The sequence below is a fragment of the Balaenoptera musculus genome, chromosome 10 (genome assembly GCF_009873245.2).
Source record: "Balaenoptera musculus isolate JJ_BM4_2016_0621 chromosome 10, mBalMus1.pri.v3, whole genome shotgun sequence".
Lineage (NCBI taxonomy): Eukaryota > Metazoa > Chordata > Mammalia > Artiodactyla > Balaenopteridae > Balaenoptera > Balaenoptera musculus.
Genome location: NC_045794.1, coordinates 97,899,946 through 97,927,084, shown reverse-complemented (window position 1 = coordinate 97,927,084; position 27,139 = coordinate 97,899,946). Strand labels below are relative to the sequence as shown.

The 27,139-nt window shown below is 55.8% G+C and overlaps 1 protein-coding gene across 1 annotated transcript in view; it reads left to right on the top strand.

Annotated features, from left to right (window-relative positions):
• The window catches only part of NFAM1 (NFAT activating protein with ITAM motif 1), a 33,529-nt gene extending 7,010 nt beyond the window's left edge, over positions 1–26,519 (top strand). The window contains exons 2-6 of the mRNA XM_036867484.1: positions 9,228–9,557; positions 10,731–10,843; positions 15,456–15,554; positions 24,339–24,425; positions 26,136–26,519. Of these exons, the coding sequence (XP_036723379.1) occupies positions 9,228–9,557; positions 10,731–10,843; positions 15,456–15,554; positions 24,339–24,425; positions 26,136–26,195 (689 nt within the window). The 3' untranslated portion in view covers positions 26,196–26,519. The remainder of the gene's footprint in view (positions 1–9,227; positions 9,558–10,730; positions 10,844–15,455; positions 15,555–24,338; positions 24,426–26,135) is intronic.
• Positions 26,520–27,139: the final 620 nt, after the last annotated feature.

The following is a 27,139-nucleotide window of genomic DNA, read 5'->3' as shown; positions in this document are numbered from 1 at the left end:
ACTAACGAGAGGGTTTTAGGCGGCTGAGGAAGGCTGTTTGGAGCTCTCTAGTATTTCTCTTGTCATTTCCCTAACATCAAGTGTGATCATGTCGCTTCCCAATTTTGAGGCCCACAGAGGCTCCCCAGGTTTCCAGGACAACATTCAACCCCCCACCTCCCCCTGGCCCCCGCTCAAACCCTTTCTTTCAACTCCACCACGGCTCTGGAGTCCCCCAACTCCTTGGCCTGTTTGAAGCCTTGTAGAAGCTTCACCCAGGAGCTTTCCTGTGCTTAAACCCCCTCGCGTCGACCCTCCCGTCTAAACCTGGCCGCCTCCAATGACTCTTCCTTCAAAGCTCAGCTCGGTAAAGAGATGGGAAAGAAAGATCAAAATGCTCACAGCTGTGATGTCACGGGGGGGTGGAGAACTGCACACAAGCTTGACGTCCTTCTTGATCCTTCGCTGTGGTTTCTAGAATTTATACAGTGAGCACGCTGCGCTTTTATAATGCGGGGGGGAGGGGTGTGTGTGCCCTAAAGAGTTATAATTTAAAAAACAAAGTGCCAGCTCCAAGGGTCGCCTCTCCAGGAAGCCCCTGCCCCTTCTGTCTGGGCTGGGTCTCCTCCACTGGGCTTCTGCCATCCCTGAGACTCCCCTTTATCTCACCACTTTCAGCTTCGTCAGGCAGGTCCCTTCCTAGTAGCAGTGGGACTTTGGGGGGGACACACATTCCTTGCTGAAGGAGGTGTCCTGGTGGGGTCTATCCCCCTTGCTCCATTTCTCCCCTTTCAGAGACAAGGAGCAGGACCTCTCTCCACCCGTTGGCTCTATCATACCTCCACCCCATCCTGACCCCCTACTTTAAGGGTAAAGCCAGTTGTAAAGGGAGAAACAGAGTCCCCAGGCCACACCCTCAAACGAGCTCCAAAGTTTGAGCGATTTGCCTTGCAAAACAGGCCAAAAGGGAGGTGACTGCTATAAAAATACCAGTTAACACCGGTGAAGCTTGTGTATTTCTGGGACTAAACATTTGACATTCTGCCCTCGGTTTGTGTCTCCGTGTGGTCGCTGTGCACCCAGGGTCCAGAGTCTGGAGGCGTGAGAACCGCACGCAGGCAGGTGTGGAAATGCCCTCCCCCCCACCCCCAGGCAAGCCACATCCGTGAGCATCTTTGTCATTCGGAGGTGCTGAAAGATGTGACAGCCAGTCTGATGGCAGCGTTCCGAGGGCATCAGCGCTAAAAGCTCCAGGATACACACACTCTGTTCAAAGATTGCCTTCCAACGACTGCTCTGTGCTTCTCCCTAATCAGCTGCTTGGCCACGCACCGTCATGTTTGATGTGTGTGTCCCGAAGGACGCACCTGTTTTTCTGTGGCATCCTGGGATTCATGCTCAGGCAAATGGCCAGAGCTCTGTGATAAAACCAGCAGCCCCGCATCTGTGTCTCCCTAGCAGCCCATCAGAAGGGCCTTGACAAAAAGGCATGGCTCTGAGAGACGCCAGAATTAAATTGGAGGGCAAAACTCCATGCCTAAAATAAAGACCGTGGGAACTGCTTTCTTCTGTAGCTGGACAAAGCGTTTTCATTTAAAAATTGACCTAAGTTGGAATGGATACCTTTGATCACCACCTCTGGGCTCTCATACCCTTGGCTCGGTGCCCTAGAAGGGATTGAGTTCCAGGCAGAGGGGGAAGCTGGGGCCAGGGCCTGGCTCTGGGGTTGGTTGCTGAGAGGAGCAGTGAGTGGCCCAGGACAGCTGGAGAGACCGGGGAGGGAGGGGCGTGCGGGGGAGAGTGCCAGATTCTAGGGGCGAGAGGATGTGAGTGCCGCGGTGAGGGAGGGACTCTGGCTGGCCCTGCCACAGCACCAGTCTGTACAGGCCTCATGGGGCCACTGGCTTCTGCTCTGGGAGCCACAGGCTATCTTGAGCTGGGCAACAGTATCGGTCCCCCTAATGCTGCAGGGTTGGTCACCATCCTCAGACCCCCTTCGGGCTGTTAGATGTGTTTCCCTATTAGATGACCCAAATTTAGGGGAAAGGCCTCTGAATTTTTGTCTCCCTTTGAAAGAGGGCAGTTCTTTCATTTGAAAAGTTTTTTCTTTTGCTTGCTTTGAGACTTTAACATTGTAGCCCAGGGTAGTGGATAAGAGTGCGGGGTTATCTGCTCAAAGAGACACAGCTTAAAATCCCATTTCCTCCACTACTAACTACTGTGCCAATTGGGCAAGACTCCTCCCTTCTCTGAGCCTCAGTTTTCTCATCTGCAAAAGGGAACACGCCCGGTGGAGGTTAGTCCTTATCATCGGAGGCTTGACAGCAAAGGCTGAGGGTCTGTGCTCTACGGGCAGGGCCGTGCACCCAGGAGTGGCTCAGGGAGGAGGTGAGCGAGTCCTGCAGACTGAGAGGGTGACTCCACAGCCTGGGGAGAGGAGGGGAACAGAAGGGCATTCTGAGCAGCTGGAACAGTGTGGGCAAAGGCTCAAGAGCCTGGTAGACTTGGCGTCTGTCGGGGAGCGAGTGAGCGAGGACCGAGGGCAGCTGAGTGGGGCTGCACAGGGCCTGAGGGAATGAACTGGATCCGCCAGGACAAGGACTTAAAAAAATTTTGTTTAACAGTGGCCCAAAGTTAAGGGATGCACGTTACAGCGTGACCCTGTCTGAATCCAGTTGTAGGAATATAACAAACCAGAAGGTCACAAACAGCGTCCTTACTACCAACGAGATGCTCCATGTTCTCTTTTTTTTAATTGCGTGTCTTGACCCTGTAAATTGACTTCAGACTCCTTCCTGGGCCTCCTCTGGTGGCGCGTCCAGGCAGGGCCAGGCAGGGCAGGAGCAGGATGGCTGGTGGATCCCCCTCGAGGGCAATGCCCGGCAAGCCTGGCTGGGGAGAAGAGAAGGATGGGTGCTGGAGCTGTCAAGGTGGAAGAGGAGGCTGCTGTGCTGGGCATGGAAAGGTCTGATGGCGTGGGCACCCCTCCCACGCCCAGTCAAGCTCCTTGATTACAGATCCCTCCCCCAGAGATGCAGCATGGAGTCCCTGGGCTAGAGTGGGGAGTGAGGCACCGACTGCCAACCAGCTCCCAAACCCACAGTTCAAGCGCCCACAGATTCAAAAGAAGAACCGGAAAAGGGAGGAATCAGGCACCAGCGGGTGGTAGATAAAGTCTTTCCCAACAGGGGCGGCAGACAAGCAGGCAGGATGGGGGAGGAGCAGCAGGAGGGTGCTGGGGGGGAGGGCTCTCCCGGCTCAGAGCCCCCTGCACACACACTGCTCAGCCAGGCAGGCGAGCCTCGAGGGCCAGGCCCAGGGTCCACGCCCCACAGTGTCGCCTACCCCCTGGTATCCGGCCCGGCACAGGGCCTGAGGTGTTAGACAGGCTTGCGGCAGGAGGCAGGGAGTCCTTGGGGGTCCTGTCATGCCCGGACACCACCCTGTGCTGCAGTGCCCTGTGCTGTGGGCTTCTCACTTACATGGGCAGAAGAGTCAGGCTGGCATTTGCCTTTCCACGTTCACAGTGAGGACTTAGGACTGGTCTGGCTTCCCTGCCTCCTTGTCACTGGGGAAAGGCAGCCTGACCCTGTGGCAGGCATGCTGTGTTCTTGGACCCATTTTATCTCATGACAACTCTGCAAGTTTGGCATTGTTTTTCTCCCCTTGTTGCAGGGAAGATACCGAGGTTCAGAGAAATAAAGTCACTTGCCTAAGGTTGCACAGTTTTTTTTTTTAAATTAATTAATTTTATTTTATTTACTTTTTTGCTGCGTTGGGTCTTTGTTGCTGTGCACGGGCTTTCTCTAGTTGCTGCGAGCGGGGGCTATTCTTCGTTGTGGTGCGCGGGTTTCTCATTGCGGTGGCTTCTCTTGTTGCAGAGCAGGGCCTCTAGGTGCGTGCGCTTCAGTAGTTGTGGCTCACGGTCTCTAGAGCACAGGCTCAGTAGTTGCGGTGCACGGCCTTAGTTGCTCTGCGGCATGTGGGATCTTCCCAGACCAGGGCTAGAACCCGTGTCCCCTGCATTGGCAGGTGGATTCTTAACCACTGCGCCACCAGGGAAGCCCAGGTTGCACAGTTTTTAATGGCAGAGCCAGGATCCAAACCCAGGCCTGCTACCTCCGGAAACTGGTCTTCTCCCAGGCACCCCGCCCCCGCCCCCCACCCCTCCCCCTGCCCCCCACCCCTCCCCCCGCCATTTCTGTTCAGGCCGCAGGCTTCCCAGCAGTCCCTGGAGCTGCCAATAAGTGAGGGATGGAGGATGTACCAGCCCTGAAAACACCATCTCCTGCAAAGTAGGAGTGGGCAGGGCCTGGGGGGTAGCTGTGCTGCCCAGTGCAAGCTTCTGGGTGCTTGCAGTTGTGTGGGGCTGGGGTGGTGGCCCTGGGGAGTGGAGCCTTCCCAGACGCCCTGCTGCAACTCTCTCCCAATCCTTCTCTGGCTGCCCTGCTCCCAGCCTCCTCCCACTCGCCATGGACCTCACCCAACAGGGCTGCACCCCCTCCCGGGTCCCGTACCATCCACATTGACCCAGGCTCACAGTTCTCCCATCCAGAAAAGCTCCCCCTGGACTCGACCTTCAAATTCTCCCTGCGCCTCCCGCCCCCTCTTTTCCTTTCAGACCTGCATCGGGAAGAGCAGCCACCTCCAGCCCCTTCTCCCTCCTGCCACCAATCCATCCCTCCTGCAGAAAACACGCCAGGCTCCTTGAAGTGCTTTCCTCCCGGTGCCTGTCCGGGCCTAGGCTGCACTGGGATGCACAGAATTATCCAGAAGCAACTTTGTGATGCTCCTGCAGCCCAGATCTCTTGGTGTGAGGAGATTCCTCCGCGCCTGGAGCTGCTCCAGCCATTCTGAGCACGACAAAGCCCTGCGGTCACTTACTGTCGCACATGAGTTCTTCAAGTCTCCAAACCCGAGTCACAGCCAAGATTCAGAACTGATTGACACTGAACTCATTCCTGGGGCCATGGGGTGAGAGTAAGGGGTGAGGGCCCTCTTCCCTCTTTCTCTGCTCAGATCCCCTCTTCGAGCGTCCCCACGTGTCAACCGGGTGGAGCGGGAAGGGGCGAGAAGCCCTGCCCATCAGGTGTGGCGGACACGGGGCCTGTCTCTGGGTGCTTGCAGGGTGTGGAGTGGACTCTCTTGGGCACCTTCGTGGCCACTCAGGGGCCCCCAACCGGGCTCCTGTGGTTCTCCCTCCTGCTACAGCCTCAGGAATCCAAGGTCCACCCCGGTCCTCCACCCTGGGCCGTTTACCCCTCTTGGCAGCCCATGAATCTAAGAGAATCCTCAGGCTGGCTCACTCGGCCCTGGCCCACCTTGTCCCCTGGGAGACACACTCCCTTTGCTGAGCTAGGGACAAAGCGTGATGCAGCTGATACAGGGCCTGAGACAGACGCCAGCCAGTGTGCCATCCCTGTGGCACTCAGGGGGCACACCTTAAGCTCTGTGAGCGTCCCAAGGAAGCCCCTCTGCATCTAGGGTGAGGAGCAGGCCCCCGCAGGGCAGGTTGGGTGCCCCAGCAGCTCTGTCCAAGCCCCCTCTTCACCCACACTGTCTGGTCCGTAGTTTCCATGGGATCTTGCAGCCGTGCAGCCACCTGTCAGCCTCCAACTGTGAAAAAGTATGCCTCCTACCAGGGGTCTGACAAACCGGTCTCTTTAGCATCTGATGTCTCCTGTGCTTGGTGCCACCACGAACGCTCACAGTCCGGCACCGGTCACACTTGGCTGGGTCTGACTCCGCTGCCTGGCCTGAGTGCTGGCTTTTCTTCCTCAAGCACAGTCAGACAAACTTGGGTTCAAATCCCAACTCTACCATTTAGGAACTCTGTGGCTTTGGACCTCTAAGACTGTCTGTTTTCTTCTGCAAAATGGGGTTGCAGTCGTTGCCTCATAGAATTGTCACGGTGTTTATTTTAATTTAATTTATGTATTTATTTATTTATGGCTGCGTTGGGCCTTCGTTGATGCACTTTCTGTAGTTGCGGCGAGCGGGGGGCTCTTCTTCGTTGTGGTGTCCAGGCTTCTCATTGTGGTGGCTTCTCTTGTTGCGGAGCACAGGCTCTAGGTGCGCAGGTCTCAGTAGTTGCGGCACGCGGGCTCAGTAGTTGTGGCTCACGGGCGGCATGTGGGATCTTCCCGGACCAGGGCTCGAACCCGTGTCCCCTACATTGGCAGGCGGATTCTTAACCCCTGCGCCACCAGGGAAGTCCTGTCATGGTGTTTAGTTGACATAGGGTCTGTGTCACACCGAGCCAGAATATGTTTTCTTTGCCCTCTGTCCTTGGGCCAGTTCTGGCCTCACTGTACATGTGTGTTCCTGCTTCTAGACCCCCAGGGCATCACCACCCCTTCGTCTCCTCCCTAGTCACAATTAGTGGTTCCCTCCCCACCAGCCTTCCCACTCCAGGCTCCGTCCCGTCCCTGTTAGATTGGGGACATTGCCAGGGCAGGGAGCCCCTCTGGACCTCAAACAGGGCCTGTGATCTAACTGATACTCTTAAATGTTTGCTGGAGCTGCAAACAACTGGTAGCTGAAAAGCATCTGTGGACTCAGGAATTACCCTGAAACTGTCTGTAGCACGGAGCCTTAACTGGGGGATGCTTCTAGGTGGCAGCCAATTGGAGCAGCCTGGACCCCAGAGGGGCTTCTTGGAGGCACAGGTCCAGGAGAGGAGGTGGGAGCTGGGCTGCCATGGTCCAGGCTCTGGGGTGCTGACACCCAGTAAAAAGAAGGGCCACTGGAAGCAGTTAGCTGCATGCTCAGGTCAGAACCCAATCGCCTTTGCTGCAAGAGCAGGCCTCCCGTCCTCCTCCTTGTTTCTGGCCTGCTGTCTCCTGATTGGCTGTCCTTACTGGTCCACAGAGATGGCCTCATCCCTTCACTTTTTGGAGACAGCAGTTTCACCTGAGGTCTGAGGTTCTCTCTGTGGCAGACCTGAGCCAAGACCATACACTTCCACAATCCTGTCCCTCTGACCTTAAAATAACAAATCCCAGAAGAATACAGAACCATGGTCATCTATTTTTATAGATTTCCCCAGAAATGTAAAAGATTGGCTTAATTGCCCTAGCAGATTCCTTCATTTTCTAGAAAGATACCTCAGATGGGGATAATTTTTTAAGACAGTTGGATGAATGTCTTCCTGCCAGGACAAACAGGAAGGTGGCCTCGCCGTGCTGACAGCATGTCCAGCCTCCCCGGGCCTGGAGTGGCCTCTTAGATACGGGAGAGGAGGACAGGAGGCCCTGGGGGAGGGGGAGAGGCCTCGGCGTAGCCACTTTCCCGGTGGTTTTGGTTGGGTTCCAACCTCCCAACCCTCACGAGGAAACACCAGCCTGTTGCTGGCGCTTGACTGGCTGCCTCGCAGGGTCACCATGAGAACCAAATGAGACGAGGTACGTAAGAGTTGGCAAGCGGTTCCTGAGCTGAGTTTGGGGGGCTAGCTAGGAGTTGGCCAGGTGAGGAGGTGGCGGTCCCAGGCAGAGGGGACAGCAGAGGTGGCTGCAGAGCGGGGCGGTGGCCTGTGTGTGCAGGAAGGACACAGCATGGGCTGGCGAGCACTGCTCATCTCGCCTTCTGTCCTTCTCGGCCCACCTGGGACCTGGGGGATCGTGCACACCCCCCCTCCCGCCGGCTCTGCACCCCTACCTTGCCCCTGCCACACCTCAAACCTCAGCCCTGAATCAAGCCTCCTTGTTTTACGACAGAACGAATATATCGTTACAGCTAAACAACAACCACTACCAGCCCAGAGATCTAAAGTGCGGTGTGAAGTCCTCTCCCCACCGCTCAGCGGAGGGGAGCCCCCGGGGCTGGCTCAGTGGCGTCTCCATGCCTGAGCATCACATATGACAAAGTCAACCCACTGTGACATCCAGACACGCCAGTCGATTCCCTGGAACTGGCTTGAGTTCTTTGGGGGAGGGGGTGTCTCTTTAGTTGCTCCCCAGGAAGCTCAAAATATCAGCTTGGCCCGAGCTTGGAGGGATTAACGGGTGTGGAGGGCCGTCTCCGCCCCTGTCGCCGAGTCTCCCAGAGGGCCTGGCCTCACCTCCCTTGAGGATCCGGCCCAGGGCTGAGCTGAAAAGACCCAAGAAGAAACCAAAGAAACCGGCCTGGCCTCCCGCCAGACGCACACCGACCGCAGGTGGGAGGCCGCGCCTCACTTCCCCAGCCAGATAAATCCCGCTTCTCCCTCCGAGTGGCTCCAACGCATGATCTTCTCCTGATTAACAACCTGGCCAGCGTGTTCTTGGCTGCTCGATGCCGACCTCAGTTTAGAGCTGTCTGTTGTTCAGCTGCAGGAGAAGGAAGGTGCTGGGGGACAGGGCATGTTGAAGCTGGCGGGTGGCTTGTGCAGCTGAAGTCCGTGGTGGGGGAGGTGGCAGCTGCTGGCCCAGCACAGGGTCTGATCAGCGCCTCAGGGCCTGCGGGAGGGCGGGCCGCCCAGCCAGGCAGGCTGCTGCTTTGGGGGCTTTCAAGCTGTTTTCCTAGGTGCCTCTGATGAGAGGGGGGTGGTGCATGGGGGCGGGGGAGAAGACAGCTCCCAGAGAACTGCCTTCGTCATGCTCACGGCCAAATGGCTGCATATGGAACACCTCTGCGTTGTTGGAAAACTGCTTCTGGGGCGTTGCTTGTTATAGTCTATAAAAACTTGACAAATTCTTCTCCAAGCTCAGATTCAGGGAGAGGTTTGTCTCTCCTGATTGATGCCTGGCATGCCTCCCCCTCAGGCTGGGGAGAGCCCTGGGCAGACCTGCCTCCTTCTGTGTGTTTGTCTATGCCAGGAAGTGCTTCTTCCTGCCAGGAAGCGTTTCGTTGTTTTGTTTCCTGCCTCTTTCCTCTCTACTTCTCACCCTTCACCAGCTTCGGGTTGTCTCAGACCTGTGCTTTTATCCAACGTGGCTTCTTGACCTTTGGGAGAGAGAGTGGTTGGAAGCGTGGGGTCTGGGGTCTTCCAGCCCAGGTTGGAGGGGGGAGGAGGTGGCAACTCCGTTCCATACCTGCAGAGAAACTGAAAGCTAGCGGCTTGACCTCCCTGACCCCAGACTCTTCTTCTCTGTAAAATGGAGCTCTTACACACTTGTGCCTTGGGTGTGTTGGGAAGTATAGAGTCACAACGTGTAAAACACCTGGACACCACCTGCACACACTGAGGGCGTGGGATGTGTGTGAGCCACGGTCCTCAAGGGGAAGCAGGGGATTGAAGCTACCACTCTCTCCTTTTCCTTCCCCTGCAGGAGGGCAGTCAGTGACCCACACCGGCCTCCCCATTGTGGTCTCTCTGGCCAACAAGGCCGTTTCCTTCAGCTGCAGGATTACCTACCCATACACCCCCAAGTTCAAGGACTTCACAGTCAGCTACTTTCATGTGGACCTCCAGGGCCAGAGGAGCTCTGAGGAGAAGACCAGCTGCAAACCTGGTCCAGGCAGAGAGAACCAGACCAACACCAAAGAGTGTCAGATCACCCCCAAGCTGCCTGGCGCATCTGCCACTGGCACCTACTACTGCTCCGTCCGCTGGCCGGACTCCACGGTGACGGGCAACGGCACCTTCATCCTGGTCAGAGGTGAGCTTCCTCCGCGGCCCTTCCCAGGGCGAAGGGCCCAGAGGTTTCATCCGGCAGACTTTGGGGCACAGGAGCCGAAGTGGGGAACGTTTGCCTCGTTGCTCAGCTTTGGCAAAACAGAACAGAGCAGCCTCGGGGAGCCCCTGGCCGCACAGGTGTGCCGAGACGCCCACCTTTGTGTGGCAAAGGGCAGAGGCCTGGGGTGTGGATCTGCCCACCTCTGGCAAGCCCTTTTCTCAGGGTCCCTTTGGCACTATGAGTCGGGTGAGCACAGAATGGGGCATGTGCACGTGTGTTTGTAGAGACCTGTGAACAAAGACACGGCTCGTGTACACCTTTCTGGGGACAGATTCCTAGTTTTCATCACATTCTCAGAAGAGTAATGACTCCAAAAGGTTAAGAACAGTCTATCACTGAAGTCATGATTCTCTGAGCCACCTCTGTGACTCCCACTGGTAGGGGCCAGGGTTACAGAGTCCCACGGACCTGAGTTTGGCCCCCAGTCCTGCTGCTTGCCAGGATGTCACCTTGCACCTACTCTTCATGGCAATACCCTGCCTGGCAGAGGCTTTTCCTGGGATGAGTGAGATCCTGAATGCCAGGGCTGGCGCCCAGTAGTAGGATGTGCTAGTTAAATAACAGACGCTCATGTGCCTGGCATGTGGTTGGCACTCCGCAATTTTTGGCCAACCAGGCGGACAGAGGGGTGGACAGAGGCATGGAAGGAGAAAGGGGTGGATGAAAGGCTGGATGGCTCAAGGGAAAGGGCTGGGCTGTGCTCTCACCTACCCCTGGTGCCAGCCAGCACCTGCTAGGCCTTGTACAAACCCACCCCCTTCACCCTCACCACTCCTGCCCGTATGATCGCTACTTCACGTGTGGAGAGGAGGAGGCCCCAGGAGGCGAAATGACTCACCCAGGTCCCATAAGCACCTCTCGGTGGAGCCAAGGCACCGAGGCAGGGGCACCTAAGAAGCAAAGGATGTAGTCCTTACCCTTAACAAGAATCAAGGCAGCAAACATAGAAACATAGCCGAGGCGAGTGTGGGAAGGAGGACCTCAGCAGAGGCGGGGTCTGGGGGGTCCTGGTGGGGGAGAGTTGTAAGTAGGGTTGGGGGTGGGGTGCGTCTCTCCCAGACAACTAACGTCTCTGCTTCCCTGCCCTCCACCCAGGCACAGGGTACCGAGAGCCCCCGCAGGGCCCCCAGAAGCTCCTGCTTGTTTGCTTCATCGGCATCCTGACTGTCCTGAGCATCCTGGCCACGGCCCTGCTGCTCTGGAAGAAGGTAGGGGCTGCAGGCACACGGCAACGCTGCCCCCACCCCACTCACTGTGGCTTAGGGACGCCACCCCATGAGGGGGTGCCTGGAATAGGTGTTCCTCGTGGCCACTTGCACCAGGGCCCCCTCCCTCGCCCTGCCCTGTGCTGCCAACTCATCAGCACCAGGTCCTTTCTGATCTTGTTGCAGGAAATCAGGGCTCTTGAGCCTTTTCTGGGTCATGGGTCCCTCTGAGTGTCTGATGGAAGTCGTGAGCCCGCATGCTTACCATTTCTAGCTCTCCAGATTAGGAAACCTTATCTCAGATTTTCTGGATCCCCAGCAGCCCAGAAGGAAGGAAGAAGCATTTCCTCAGGGCCGCTGGGGGCCAGGCACCCTCCCAGGCATGCTCTGGTTCGCGTCCCAGCGTCACTCGGTGAGAGAGTTTTCTTCCCACTTTACAGCTCTGAAAAGTGAGGCTCAGAGAGGCGGTGACTGGCCCTTAATATATTTCCTCCCCACCCTGCTGTTCTTCCAAGGATGGGTACAGGCAGGACAGCTGTTGTTTGCCCTCACTGAGCAGCTCCCAGGCTGCAACCTTGGTGTGGACACAGTACCTGGGCTTCAGGCAGGGGTGCTGAGGGACTCACACTCCTTCTGTGGAACCCCCCCACTTGGCTTACTGTGTGACCACACAAATGCCTCCCGTGAAGTGTGAAGCACAGCCGGTGAGGGCAGAGCAGGGTCAGAGCAAGACCCTTGACCCTGAGCCCTCACTTCAGCCCCTGCTCTGCAAAAAGAGGATTTTAATGACTGATCTCAGTGTCCTGAGAGGCCAGGGAGACAGTGGTGCAGAGTAGGTGCTCAGTAAAGTCTTGAAGGGAGAACAGGAGAGGCTGAACCTCGAAGCCTCAGCTTGACTTCAGATCCCAGCCCCTCCTCCTGCCACACGGCCTCGGAGACTCTGCCTCCTTCGTCCCTCTCCCTCTCGCCTTCCCTCCTCACCTTCCAGGAATAGCTGTTGAGTGTCTAGTGTGTGCCAGGCACTGGGCTAAGTGCCAGACGCAGTGGAAAGCAAGACAGATGCAGCCCCTGTCCTCTTGTCAAGTTTCGACCCTCTCCGAGTCTGTTTTCTCCTCCAGAAATGGGGGTAAGGATGGATCCCCACCCTTACCCGAAAAGGGTGGAAGAGACCACATTTGCGAGTCACCAGCTGGGGCCTGACCCCTGGGGGAGCACAGTGCATGGACACTTCCTGCTGTCCCTCCCTGCACTTGCTGTGAGAACCTGGTCTTAAAGGAGAGAGAACTCAGGAGGCCAGAAGCTGCTGCTGGGTTTGTGTTGCCAAAGAAGTTCCCAGAGCTCCCCGGAGCTGGATCCAAATTCGGACGTGGCCCCTGTAGATGCTGCCCCAGAACTGGATGGCCAGCGTTTGAACCATGAGCTGAGCGCAGGAACAAAGCATGCAGTGGGAGCCCTGGCCAGAGACAGGCCTGGCAGCCAGCCGCGGGGGCCGAGAGGACAGGGCCGAGGAGGAAGAGGCATGGAGGACGCCAGGAGCACATCTGATAAACGAATCAAAGCCGGGAGCTACTGACTCAGAAGAGGCAGATGATTCCTGTCCTGAGAGCAGGTTCGAGGGCTCACGCTCAGCCTGGGGTCAAGGTTGGCTCCCCGGAGCAGGCAGCCTCCGATGCTGATCTGTCCTCATCCTCGCAGGGCATCAGACACAGCAGGTCTCCCTCCTCCATGGCACACTCCTTCCTTGGTCCTAGGATCCCCCGGTGGCCCTGTGCTGGGTCACCCACATTTTCGTGGCCTCTGAACATTGGCACCTCCCAGGCCCCTTCCTCAGAGCTCTCCTCGTCTGTCTACGCTCCTCCGTGACTGCCCCGCTCCCGGGATTACAGTCCCACCCAATGTGGCTGCCCAGAGCCCCCCACCCCCACCCCCGAGCTCCCCATCACGTCCACTCCGTGTGGGCACCCACGGGCGTCTGCACCCACCTGGTCAGGAACAGCACTCCTTAGTCTCCCCAAGTCGGTCCCAGCTCAGCACATGGCACCAGGCCCCCAGATGCTCAGGCCAGAAGGCTTGGTGCTGTGTTTGCCCCCTCCCTCCCCCGACGGCTGATCCCTCGGCAAGTCCTGCCCACAGTCTGTCCAGGATCCAGCCCCTTCTCTCCTGCCCCAACCCCCAGCCCCGGCTTCCATCACCCCTCGCCCAGAATGTGGGTCTCCCTGCTTCTCACTTGGTTCTTCTTGCTTTGCTCCCCACACCCTTGCTTCTGTGTCATTACCGTCTCCCCTACCAGAGCATAAGCCCCAGAAAGAAGGGACTTGGTGTCCCCAGTGTCTGTGGGACCCTGACACATAGTGCTTATGGAGGGAATGATGGAGTAAATGAGAGCTGAGACCTGAAAGATGAGTCAGAGGTGGCCAGGCTGTGAGGTGGGCAAGGTGATGGTATCGCTCCCATTTCACAGAGGGGGAAACAGAGGCTCTACAGGTTTCCTGAGCTGCCGATTGGTTTATTCATTTGAAAATCACAATTGGAAGGGTAAATGTTGATGGTCTGGGACAGGGCACCCAGATGGGGCAAGGCTGGCTCCAAGGAGCGTCACTACCCCAGTAATAACATTGCACTGTTTCCATGGCCTGGGACACTTCCTCAGACTCCTGTCCTATGTTCAGGGCACAAGCAAGCCCTGAGAAGTCTGCCCCAGGCCCTGGCAGACATGGACTCCTTCTCACGAACCCACAGTGGCACTTACCTCCCTGGCGGCCCCACCAGCCTCAATAGGAATGCCACGAGGCCAGGCCTGGGTCTTGCTCACCATGGGGTCCAGGAGAGCCCCTGCCCATGAGCCCACACCACCAGCCTTGGCAGTGAAGTAGGTGGTGCAGGGGAGGGGCACTAGATTTGAGAACAGAGCATCTGGGTTTGATCCAAGGGCACTCAATGACTAGCTGGACAAACCTGTTTCCCCCTCTGGCAAGTGGGAAGTCCATGCCCACCTCCTTAGGCTACTACGAGAATTAAATGACAGTAAGTCCCAGAGTTCTTTGTAAACTGTAAAGTGCTGCCCGGATGCGTGCACCGATCTGTCTGTGAGACCTACACTTTCAAACAGAACAGGGGAGTGAAAACTCCAGGTACTGTCAGATCAGCATCTTGGTGAATCACACAGACCTGGGTTCCAATCCTGCCCCTGCCACTTCTGGCTCTGTGACCTCGGGCAAGTTGTCAGCCCTCTCTGAGCCTTCACAGCCTCATGGGTGGAACAGGGATGATATGAAGACTGGTCTTGCAGGTTTGTTGAGCGGCGCAGGAGATAAGGCAAGTAATGCCTTTAGAGCTCCACCTGGCCCCCAGTGAGGCTCCAGGTAGGCCTGAGCCATTATTATGCTGTGACTGGGGTGGCGCTGGCTTCTGCCTGAGTGTTAAGTAGCTCTCGAGAGCTAATCCCAAGTAAATGGTCCGGGGATTGGCAGGAGGCTAGGGTTTTTAATTAAGTCCTGCCCCGAGATGAGGCTGTGTTGCTTCACTGCTGGCCGCGTGGTGTGCCTGAGATGAGGGGGGCGTCCGGACAGCCTCCCTCTGCCTTGGAAGGAGCTGAGCCCTCACCCTCCCGAAGGCCCACTGCCCCGGCCTCCACGACCATTAGCGCTTCACGCAGCACCCAGCGTGAGCTTTCTGAAACCACTTTCTGATCCTGGCGTCTCCTGGTTAAAGCCCTCAGATGTTTTCCACCGTCCACCCTCTTCTCGAAGCCCAGCATGGCCATCCTGACCCAACCAGGACAGGTTCGCCTCTCCGGCCACGCTGACCGTCTTTAAATTCTTCCAGACCTGCTGCCTCTGCCTCTCCTCCCTCTCTTCCAAACGAACTTCTCAGCCTTGAACATCCCTTCCTGCCAGGCGAGGCGTCTGTTCCCTCCCGTGCGCCGGAGGCTCTGTCCCTGTCGGTCAGCGCATGAACCACGCGTGGTAAAACTGCCGGTTCATTGTCCGTCTCCCCACCGGGTCTTAAGCTCCGGGAGGGCAGGGATGGTGTCCCCTTCTTCACACCGCCTGGCTAACCAGAGTGTGTGTGGTTGGCCAAGGGCCACATAAGTGGCACACGAGTGTCAAGAGTGCTTGACTTCCTCATCACCTCCCTGAATCTGTGCAGCAATCTCACAAAGGAGGGTGATGGCTGAAGAAACTGAGGTCCAGAGAGAGTAAGTGCTTGAGTGAGGCCGCAGAGCCAGTGAGGGGCAGAGAGGGACTGGACACCTGGTCTGGCCTGCGCTGGCTCACTCAGCAACACCCACAGTAATCGGCTGCAGCCGGGGACCCCGTCACACTGCTGGCACTGTGCCCTGCAGCGCCTCCCTCCCCAGAGCCAGGCACTGGGTGGTGGGCAATTGCCTCGCCGGGATCTTTATCATTTCCGGTGTCCCCGGGCAGACGAGTGGTTCGATGTAGGTCTTGCAGGTATTTGCCCCGTTTCCCTGGAGAAGTTGGATGGAAGGTGCTGAGTGATGCACTTCTGAGTGGCCTCATGACAGTCTGCCATCCTTTCCTCTGGTGGGGTCTGGTCGGGGGTGGGGAGAAGGAGAGCCTCTGGTCCCCAGCCCTGACTCCTTTCCCCACAGAGACAGATGCAGGCTCCACGGAAACACACTGCCCAGAAGTGCCCGGGCCCCAGCGCTGCCAGCAGCCGGGAGCAGCCCCCAAACGAATCCATCTACACAGTGAGTCCTCCGCCCTCTCAGGCCTGGCTCGGGGTCTGGTTCCCTGGCTCGGTCGGTGCACCAGCTGTGTGACCTCTCTGTGAGCCTCCACTTCCTCACCTGTAAACTGGGGACAAGAATTCCTGCCTGGAGGGATTTCTGTGAAGGTGAACCGAGGTTACCAGTGTGTGGCCCTGGCCCCTGGAAAGAGTGTAGGTGTGAGGTGCCACTGGGGTCCCCTCCTTGGCGTGCCCCTCCACTTCTGGAATGAGGGGCAGTGAGGGCACAGTTGGTGAGGAATGAAGAAAGGTCCTTCATCTGACCAAATGACGTTGACCCGCTCACCAATTCCTTCCTGTTTTTATTGCACAAACAACATTGGAGCAACAACAAGAATCACAAAAAGAGGAAAAAGTCAGGCAGTGTCCCATGCCCTTAACACAACAATGGTTTTCAATTCTTCACACTCGCCTTCCCCACCACACACACACACACACACACGCACACACTGTTTTATGTCCTTATGGTCAAGCAGAGACACGGCTGGGATGCTGTTCATTCCCCCCAGCCCGGCTTGCCCATCTGGTCAGCACGTGGTCACTCTGCCCGGTGGCTGGGATGGTGACAGACATTCTTTTTTCAGTTACATCTATTTTAGTTGAACAAGTAACATGTGCTCATTGTGGAGAAAGTGAAGAATAAATGCCACCCAGTGTCAGCTGGGGTCTCAACTCCACGGGGCCTCCAGCCGCCAGGTAGCGGTCTTGACTCCACACCTGGGAGGTGCACAGCCATGTCTGGGTCCTGCAGGTCCTCCAAGGGCATGCTCTGGGACCCTGCCTGTATGTGCTGTAGCTGTTCCTGTCCCCACCACCCAGACTCATACATGAAACTCAGGTCCTTCCTCAATGTCCACAAAACCCCGCACAGAGGGTGCTCAGAATATGGCCCGGTTTACTAAGGATGAGGCAGATGGGGACGAGGCAAAGGCAGCGTTCCTACAGGGCAGCGCCGATAACCCCAAATAGAACATAACACGGCCAGTTCTCATGGGGCCTTCAGCCCCTCCACCCCAGGGAATTTCCAGCAGCCACTGCTTCCCACGTGGCCCCACACTTCCCTATATTCTCTCTTCTCTCCCAGCAACTCATCGTGGTATTTTCCCTAGGAGGAATTCTGGTGTCAGCTGTTAAATAAAAACATTTCTCTCTCTCTCTCCGTACACACACACACACACGAGATCTTTCTATATATATATCAAAAAGAAGAAAATAGCCATCATCCTGAGCCTATCTTCTTCCAGTATAAATACTAGTAACATTGACCTCTATACCTTCCTGTCTTTTCTGTAAATACATACAAAGAGACTCATACACACACTCACACATACTTTTTTTAAAAAATTGGAGTAGTACAGCTATTTTTGTTCATGTTACAATATCTCATGAACATCTTTTCACATGAATAAATATCCTTCTCTAAGATTACTTTTAATGGAAGAGACTCACTTTTGCATGGAACATCTTTCTTGCCTGTGTTTAGACTTCTCTGAGGCTCAGGCTGACTTATCTGGAGTGTGAGGAAGAGGTCCAAAAGCTCTGCCAGGTTGCAGGGTGGCTTCAAAAGGTTTTAGGGCTGGAAAGGAGATGTGAAGGGAGGCCGCAGACTCTGCTAGCCCTTGAGACCAGTCCCTAGCTGCTGGGGTTGGACCTGGGCAGATAAGAATGACGTTAACAAGAGCAATGATGATGTCACGAAGTCATTTGTTGAGTACCTACTACGTGCCAGGTACCGTGGTAGGACTTTACACCTGTTATCTCATTAATACTCATAATAGGGCTTCAGGGTACAGGTGTTGTCCCCATTTTAATTTAATTTTCTTTTTTTTTAAATTTATTCATTTATTTTTGGCTGTGCTGGGTCTTAGTTGCAGCATGCAGGCTTCTTAGTTGCGGCATGTGGACTCTTCAGTTGCGGCATGAGGGCTTATTAGTTGCAACATGCATGTGAGCTCTAGTTCCCCGACTAGGGGTCGAATCTGGACCCCCTACATTAGGAGTGTGGAGTCTTACCCACTGGACCACCAGGGGAGTCCCTAATTTTATTTTCTAATTGTCTATTGCTGGAATGTAGAAATACGATTGATTTTTGTATATTGACTTTATATAGAGAGTAATCTTGCTGAATTCACTAATTAATTCTAATAGTTTCTCTGTGAATTCCTTTGGATTTTCTATGAACCCAGTCATGTCATCTATGAATAATGGAAGTTTCATTTCTTCTTTTTTAATCTTCATACCTTTTATTTCTTTTTTTCTTGTTTTATCGCACTGCCTCAGACAGTGATGGCGAACAAGACTGGTGACGGTGGACAACATCCAGGGAAGGATTTTTGTATACTTCTCCTCTACTTTCTTTGGATGGATACTTAGATCACTGATTTTCAATCTTTCTTTTTTCCTAATTTATGCACTTAAGGCTATGAACTTCCCTTTATGTATGGCTTTAGTTGTATCCCACAAGTTTTGATATGTCATAGTTTTGTTGTCTTTCAGTTTAAATTTCTCACTTGCCCCATGAGTTATTTAAAAGTCTTTTGCTTAATTTTCAAACGTTTATTTTTTAGTTATCATTCTGTTTTTTGTTTTTCACGAATTCCACTGTGATCAGAGAATACATTCGGTAGGATTTTAATCCTTCGAAGTCTTTTGAGACTTGCTTTATTGTTGGCTTGTATTTCATGTGCATTGTGCATGGCTGAGTGAGTGTTCTATATGTGTCAGTGAGGACAAGTTTATTGATTGTGTTGCTAAAGTATGCCATATCCTTATTGATTTTTTTGTCTATCAGATGTTGAGTGAATTGAGTTAAAATCTGCCCATTTGCTTGTAGATTGTATATTTCTCCTTCTGATTATGTCAATTTTTGCTTTTTATTCATGTGAAAAAATGCTCATGATATATTGTGACAGGAAAAAAAAGCTGTACTACTCCAGTTTTTTTGTGTGTGAAAAGTTGACCTATTAAGGAGCACGGATTTGGAGTAAGCCAGACAGACTGGGGTTCAAAGCCTAGTTCTTTTTTTTTTTTTAAATAAATTATTTATTTATTTATTTAATTTTTGGCTCCGTTGGGTCTTTGTTGCTGCGCGCGGGCTTTCTCTAGTTGCGGCGAGCGGGGGCTACTCTTCGTTGCGGTGCACGGGCTTCTCATTGCAGTGGCTTCTCTTGTTGCGGAGCACGGGCTTTAGGCACGTGGGCTTCAGTAGTTGTGGCTCGTGGGCTCAGTAGTTGTGGCTCGCGGGCTCTAGAGCGCAGGCTCAGTAGTTGTGGCGCATGGGCTTAGTCGCTCCGCGGCATGTAGGATCTTCCCAGACCAGGGCTCGAACCCGTGTCCCCTGCATTGGCAGGCAGATTCTTAACCACTGCGCCACCAGGGAAGTCCGAAAGCCTAGTTCTTTTCCTCATGGGTTCTACTTAAACTTTCTGAGTCTAGGTTTCATAACCTTTAATATAGGGCTAATGATACAGTATTACATTTACAGTTTGCAAACATGCTATGATTTCTTCCATTTTAAATTCCTTATCTTGAGCTCACAGCCACCTCCAGTGACCCTGTCCTTTCTCGACGACTCCTTATAACAGATCTGTCAAAATTCCCTGTCTTCAGTTTCTCTCTCTCCTTTCCGACCCACTCAGTCAGGCTTTCTGCACACCTCTTCTTTCTGCCCACCAAAGCCTTCCTTCTCAAGGTCACCGTTGACCTCCACATTGTTAAACCCAGTGGTCAGTTCCCAGTCCTCATCTTTCTTGATGAGCAGCATCTGACACCATCGAGCTCTCCCTCCTCCTGGACACACTTTCTTTACTTGCTTCCGGAACATTCCACTCTTTCCTAATGCCCCTCTGACTCACTACCATGCCTCCTCAGCCTCCATCCCTGGTTCCTTCTTAGGAACCAGAGAAATCCTGACCTCTAAACATTAGAGTCCAGGCCTGGGGCCCTTTCTCTTTGATCTTCACTCCCCTCGTTGGGAGTGAAGCAGCCTCAAGGTTTTGAGACCCTCTACACTCTGACAACTCCCGAATTTATACGTCCAGCCCAGGCACCTCCTCTGAACACCAGAAGCAACTGCATTTGGACCCCTCATCGGCTTCTCTCTCAGACCAATCTCCAGTTCTTTACCCATCGAAGTGCCTCTTCCCACGGTCCTCCTCATGCAGTGAATGGTTGCTCCATCCTTCCTGATGCTCAGGCTAAACATTTTGAAATTGCCCTTTCCTTCTCTCCTTCCATCACTGCTCATATCGGATCCATCAGCACATCTTATTTCGAACATATCCAGAATCTGACCCTTTTCACCCTCCAGGGCTGACGCTGGTGGGAGCCACCACCATTTCGTGCCTGGAGTCCTGCAATTGGTTTCTAATCAGCTGGCCCATTATTATCCTTGCCCCACAGTCTGTGCTCCACCCAGCAGGAGAGGAGCGATCCCATCCAAACGTAGATCACATCCCGCTCTGCTCAGAGCCCCTGGTGAGTCTAGGTCCCCCGAGAAGCAGACACCAAGACAGGGGTAAATGTGTGATCGTTTTATTAGGGAAACCACCTGTGAGAGAAAATGGAGAAGACTGGGAGAGCCGTCAGACTCTTGCAGATCTCATCCTGGGTAAAGGAAAGGGCGAAGGAAGGCAGAGAGGATGCACCAACCACCACACCATCTAGGGAAGCTTCAGCAGGCCATGGGGAGCCCAGTCAGAGGAGCCCCAGGTCTCCCAGGACGGGAGGCTGTGACGGCATCCCTGCCGAGCTCAGCCATTGGCTGGCGGTAGCCCACGGAGGGGTGGCCTCTGTGCACATGTAATGATGAGTTTCAGAGCCCAGCAGCTGGGACCCCGGGTCGATGCTGATCCCTGGAGCTGGAGGTCTGCGGATCACGTTCTCATGACCGCCTCTGCCGTCTAGTGAGATAGATTCTGTCTCACTCAGAGTCAACACCGGAGCCCTGACAGTGGTCTCTGAGAGCGCTGCCCACAGGCCCTCCCAGTGTCTCTCCCCTCACTCACTCGCTCCAGGCACACTGGCCTCCTTGATGTTCTCCAGATGCACCAGGCTTGCCCACCATGCCCACCCCGCAGCGGGGCCTTGGTGTTGGCTGTGCCCTCCCCTCCAGAGTGTCCTTTCTGGAGCCGTCCAGGGGCTGCTCCCTCACTCCCCAGCTCTCTGCTCAGAGGGCACCTTTGCAGGGAGGCCTTTCTGACCTCCCCACCCTCTCCATGAGCCAACATCCCCATCTTCCTTCTCTGGGTCTCTGCGTGGCCCTTACGGCCACTGACTTCTTTCTGATTGTGGTCTGCCTGGTGCCCTCTGCCGCACCAGCCCAGTACCTGGCACATAGTAGGTGCTCAGCGATCAGCTGAGTGGAGGCCTGTTCTCAGCTCCCAGCTGGCTGGGGTTCCCTGGGGCTCGGTGCTGGGCACAGAGTAGGTGCTCCATGGCGAATGTGGGGCATCAGCACTATGGTTTCACGCTCCCCGGAAGCATCTGGACACTACCCCCCCTCAGCTGTGTTCCATCCTCTGCCTGGCCCAGTGCCTCATTCTTGCTCTCAGCCCCCAGCCCTCCCGCTCCTCACGGCAGCAGGAGGGGCCTTTCCGACATACCACTGATGCTGTCGCTTCCCGCTCAGAAACCTCCAGTGGCTCCCCATTGCCAGCTCCTCAGCCTGGCACGAGAGGCCTTCATTGGAGGCCAAACCCAGCCCTGCCTCACCAGACTCCTGTCACTGCCGTGGGCTGTTTACTTCAGACACGCCAGGACCTTGACCTAGAGCAGATGTGCTCTGTCTCTCCTGAGTACCACTCCTTGCTCAACAAGGCCCCCAGATCTCACCCGTCTGCCCCGCAGAGGGCATCATGCAAATCTCAACATGCAGGTGTCCATGAGAGCACAGCTCTTGTGTTTCCTTGGTGACAGGGGTGGGTATTACAGGGGGACCAATGTCCAGGACCCTCAGATTAGGTCCTGGCTCAGGGCAGCTGATTTCAGCTCTGGCCTCAGCCCACCTGGACAAAGGCCTTGGCACGGACTTCACACCTCTGCTAGGGCTGGTGACCACTCGGCTCAGCATCACTGCCCATACTGGGCAGCAGGAGGCAAAGGGCTCAGAGGGCCTGGATCCCAGACCGGTATCCCAGTACAGCCCAGCCCAGCCCAGCCCGTTCAGAGGCCTTGCCTTCTCCCCGCAGGCATACCCTGAGGGAGGCAGTCCCCATCACCATCAAGGAAGGCCAAGAAGGTATCCTGTTGACAAGGCTGCCCTGCATTTCACAGCCTAGTGATGCAGGTCACTCCCTGCATGCAAATGCAGCCCAGCAGGTCAGGACTTGTCAGAGGCTTCACTCAGCAGCTGCTAATTGGCAGCAACTTCTGCAGCCTCCCCTGCCCTCAGCCCTGCAGCTGCTCCAACCCACAGCATGACCACCCGCAATGTGGGGCACAGGCCTGTGGGGTCCCAGGTCAGGATGCTCTTCTCTGGCTGGGAAATCACTTAGCTGTGTGCCCAGGCCAGTGGGAGCACATGGCGCGGAGGGCGGAAGGGGCTGTGTGACCTGAGACATCTCTGGGCCTCTCTGGGCTAATGCGTGGTGGGCAGCCCACGTGGACTGGACACGAGGGAGAAGGGAACCATCTGTGGGACCCGAGATCTGCTCTCCTGCTGACATGTCAGCCAGGAGGCCCTTTTTCTCCCTTCACTCTGTGACCAGAAACATCCAGCTTGGGGGGCTGTCAGGTCTGTGGATCCAGGTCTGGGTACACAGGCGGTGGAGGCCCAGGGCTGCTGAGGAGCAGATTCCCATCCCGTGTGCCAGGCCTGCCGGCAGCGGTTAGTGCTCTGGGCAGGCATGAAAGCCCAACAGGCCAGGGCAGGCCTTGGAAAATGCCTTTCACCGGAATTTGGGCTCCTCCCTGGGACAGCCTTGCCCCTGTCCCTACCCGGAGGCAGGTTGGAAGCCCCCCTTCCAAGACCCTCCCCCTTTCTTTTTTTTTTTTTTTAATTTTTCTTTATTTTTGGCTGCGTTGGGTCTTCATTGCTGCATGCGGGCATTTTCTCTAGTTGCGTTGAGCAGGGGCTACTCTTGGTTGTGGTGCGCAGGCTTCTCATTGCAGTGGCTTCTCTTGTTGCGGAGCACGGGCTCTAGGCACGCGGGCTTCAGTAGTTGTGGCACGCGGGCTCAGTAGTTGTGGCGCACAGGCTTAGTTGCTCCGCAGCATGTGGGATCTTCCCGGACCAGGGCTTGAACCCGTGTCCCCTGCACTGGCAGGCGGATTCTTAACCACTGAGCCACCACGGAAGTCCCGACCCTCCCTCTTTCTGACGCAGAGGTCCCTAGGGCAGCCTTGCCATCCCTGTGTGTGATGCCCTTGAAGTGAGGGTCTCCCAAGTGCCAAACGGCTTATTACACAGGTTTTCACGCCCCGCTGCCTCTCGGAGCCTCCTTCCCCTCACCCCACCTCCCCTCCCTTCTCTTGCCTCAGAGCACCACCTGTCTCTCCAGCCTGCCTCGGCAACCCCTGCTTGCCTGTTGCCAGGGAAACCACCTCCTTGGCAACCAGCCGGCATCCATATGACATGTACACGTGGGAAGGAAAGGTTCCTGCCTCTTGCTTAGGCTGTTGGTAGCTCTGTTCTGACATCCCCCAAGGAGCAGCATCTGCCCCTTGCCTGGGACTCCGGTGCCCATCAGGGTCTGAGGGAGGGTCCAGGCTGTGACCGCAGAGAGGGGAGGGAGGCATCAAGCCTCCCTTGATGATCATTCAACAGTTATTAAGCACCTGTGATTTGCCAGACCCTCTGTTGGGCCCTTTATGTACAATATCTCATTTAATCATCCATTGAGCCTGAAAGAGAGATACAATTATTCCCATTTTACAGATGAGGAAGCTGAGGCACAGGGAGGTTCCAGGGTTGCCCATAGCTGGCAGGTGTCAGAGCTGAGAGCTGAACCTAGGCTTGTCTGATTTCAAAGCTCTGTCTCTTTCTACCATCCTGAGGCCTCTGGTCAGGCTGTTCAGAGCTGGGCCAAGAGTGAGTGTGGCCCTAAGACACACATCTAGCTGAGCGAGAAGCCCCCTCATCATAGCTCATTTGGTGCTGTTCTCCAAGTGTGCCAACCACAGCTACAGTGACCCAGCAACAAACCAAGCACAGCTGTGGGAAAGGAGTGTGACTCCAGCGGGTACCTAGGTCATCTGTGAGCACAGGCTGGGGTGAGGGGTGAAGGGAGACCTAGAGGGGTGGATGCGTGGGTGGGACCCTCACAGGGACAGGGCTTTGGCCCAGGGGAGTGAGGGGGTGCTGCCAGGAGAGCATCCTATTGGAGCCTTGGCCATGGGAGTCACATCCGGGGGTTGCTGGCTGCACCAAAGGAACTAAGGACAGGCAGGGACGGTGGGAGGGGGCCTGGGCCCTTCCTCTTGCCAGGTAGGTGGGGGCCTGGAGAGCCCACCGGGCTGAGCACAGGCTCTACTAGAGCCTTGAGGTGATGTGAGGGGGTGGCAAGGGGCACAGAGAGGAGTGGCACTGTACCAGTGGGGAAGGGGTAAGATGCCTCTGAGAGGGAACGGCAGGTGCACAGGTGCAGCCGTGTGACTGCGAGTGGCGATGCGGGGGGCGGTGGGTGTCCCCTCACAGGTCTGCCCGGCCCCTGGGCTCCCGCAGGCAGCGGGGAGGTATAGCAGGCCGCTGCGGCCGGGGCCCTGCCCCTCTGTTCACCCTTCTCTGACCCTCCCACATCTCCTGCAGGACCTGCAGCGCCGAGAGACCGAGGTCTACGACTGCATCCAGAGTGAGGCCAGCAGCCCGCCCTCCCCCCAGGACCTGCTCTCCCAGGTACGCAGGGGCTGGGCAGCAAGCCTCCTCTTACTCCATTTGTCCTGCTCCTCATCTGGGAAATGGGGCCAATAGGACCAGAGGAGCGAGCCACCTGCTGCTGAGTCAGAGCCCTCTCTCCGAGGCAGCTGGCCTAGTGGTTAGGAGGTCTGGTAGATTTGAACCCCTGCTCCACCCCTTACCAGCTGTGCAGCCCTGGCCAAGGGGCTAACCTCTGTGCCTGCTTCTCCTCGTCTGTACACTGAGGAGCCTAACAGCACTCACCTCCTGGATTTGCCATGAGGATCAAATGCTGTACTGGGACCCCGTAGGCGCCGTGCAAGATGAGCAATCGTAACTACCACTGAGCATGGTATAGTGTCTACACTGGCCAGTAAAGCAGGGGTGTTTGGCTTCTAGCTGTCCCCAGGCTGAAGGTGGCTAAAGCTGGGAGCTGGAGTCTACACTGATGCCAGCCTGGGAGGGTCTGGACAGGGCTTCGTTATTATCACGATGGGGACTAAGGCATATCACTTGATCATGATTCTGTCTCTCTCTCTCTCTCTCTTTTTTTTTTAATACATTTATTTATTTATTTATTTATGGATGCGATGGGTCTTTGTTGCTGCACGCGGGCTTTCTCTAGTTGGGGCGAGCGGAGGCTACTCTTCATTGCAGTGCGCAGTCTTCTCACTGCGGTGGCTTCTCTTGTTGCGGAGCACGGGCTCCAGGAACGTGGGCTTCAGTAGTGTGGCACGCGGACTCAGTAGCTGTGGCTCACGGGCTTAGTTACTCCGCAGCATGTGGGATCTTCCCGGAGCAGGGCTCACACCCGTGTCCCTTGCACTGGCCGGCGGGTTCTTAACCACTAAGCCACCAGGGAAGCCCGATCATGATTCTCTCTTAAACCTCAGTCTGCTCATCTGTAAAGTGGATGAGTGACACTTTACTGAAAAATCACTGCCCCTGAATTCAAATGAGTTCCACGTTAAGTAGCATCTACACCAGAGCTTTGGACACCATCAAGTGCAAGGTTGGATTCAGGAGCTCAAGGGCTGTGGGTAGGCACCTTGGAAAAGCCATCAGGAAGTGAGGGGAGCAAGTGCTTGGCCCCGCTGGCCCAGGCTGACTCTGTTTGTTGAATCTCCTATTCTCAAAGCCCTTTCTATACTCATCCCTGAACTAGGCTCTGACTGGAGGCAGGGCTTCCCCAAGGATGTCTGGGCGGTCCCAGGCAGTGCCCACCATGTGCCAGGCCCTGAAGTCCTGGCAGGATGACTAGAAATGTTCTGGCCCTCCAGGATCCTCGGGTCTGCAGGAACAGGGTCACTGATCTTACAAACACGCAGAGACATTTGTAGCCACCTGTGAAGGGTGGACTCTGGGGAAGGACTAGCCCAGAGATGGGAAGGGGGCTCTCGGGGATGTAGAGTGAGGAGGAGGTAGCCAGGGAACAGGTAGGATGGAGGGAGCACCCCAGGCAGAGGGAAGAGCACCTGGGGAGGCCCAAGGCAGGAAAGAAGAGGTCTGTGGGGTTGGAGGGCGGAGAGCAGGCATGGGCTAGAATGATGGGAGAAGAGGCTGGTGAGGTGGGCTTGGGGACAAGGACAGGTCTCCCTGTCAAAGCTGCTTGGGAAGCCATCTGTTTGTCTGCCTCTGCCTAAAACTAAAGTTGTGCAAGTTTGTTCTTTTCCCTCCCTACTGTTTTTTATTTCTTTTTTTTTTTTCCAGGAGAAACAACATAGATTTGAGGGTGACAGTGAATTTAACCTGGTCTATGAAAATCTCTAGGACAAGCTCTGCCTGCCCATGGGTCTTGCCCTGGATCAGAGGCCCTGGGGCAGCCTCTCCCTCCAAAGGACTTGATGGGTACCAGGAGCGAGGCCCCAGGGGTGCCCCATCACCTCACACCCACATTTAAGAGGGTGCCCTCTTGCCTTGGCTGGCCCCGCCCCCCGTTCTGCAGCCCGGCCACACCCACCGGGTGTGCCACATCTCCGGACCTTTACCCAAGCTGTTCCCTCTGCCAGGCGGGCCCTCCCTCCCTCCCCAGGGGCTCTCCTGAACACCACCCAGAGCCCTTCTTACCCTCTCTAGACACACGGGCTCTCTTGCACCAGCCTGAACCACCAGGAGGTTTCAGCCAGGGACCCTTGTCAGTACTGTGTGCACAGGGGTCCCAGCGTAGATGAATAAAGGAGCAACTAGGCAAATGGCCCCCGCCTCCCCGCCCCCTGCCCAGCTAGGCCAAAGGCACAAGGCGACCACACTAAGTAGATTAGGGGGCTGGCATGGGGGGTATGGGGTGTGGGCAAGAATGAACCATGCAGAGGCTGGGCTGGGCCGGGCTCGGGGACAGAGCTGGAGGCCGGGGAGGTGGCTAAGTGGTGGTCATCATTCTGGGTGCCTGGGACTGGGAGGGCCCGGGCACACGCAGGAAGCTTTCTGCCTCCCCCAGCAAGGACCCCAAGGTTGTTTCCCATCAGCCTGGCCCCCTACACTCCGTGTGCCAACTGCTTCCTCACCACCCCCTGCTCACCACCACCTCAAACCTTCCCCAGCCTCAGGGTCTCAGCTGCTCCTCCTTCTACCCTACAGCCCTGTTCCCCAGAGTCCCCCGCCCACCTGGCCTATCTCGACCCCTCCCACCTCCTCTGTGTTTATCTGCCTTGTGCCCCAGCCCCGGCCCCTGGGGATCGAGGCCAGCCCAGCCCCTTCCCTCCTTGCCCAGGGCT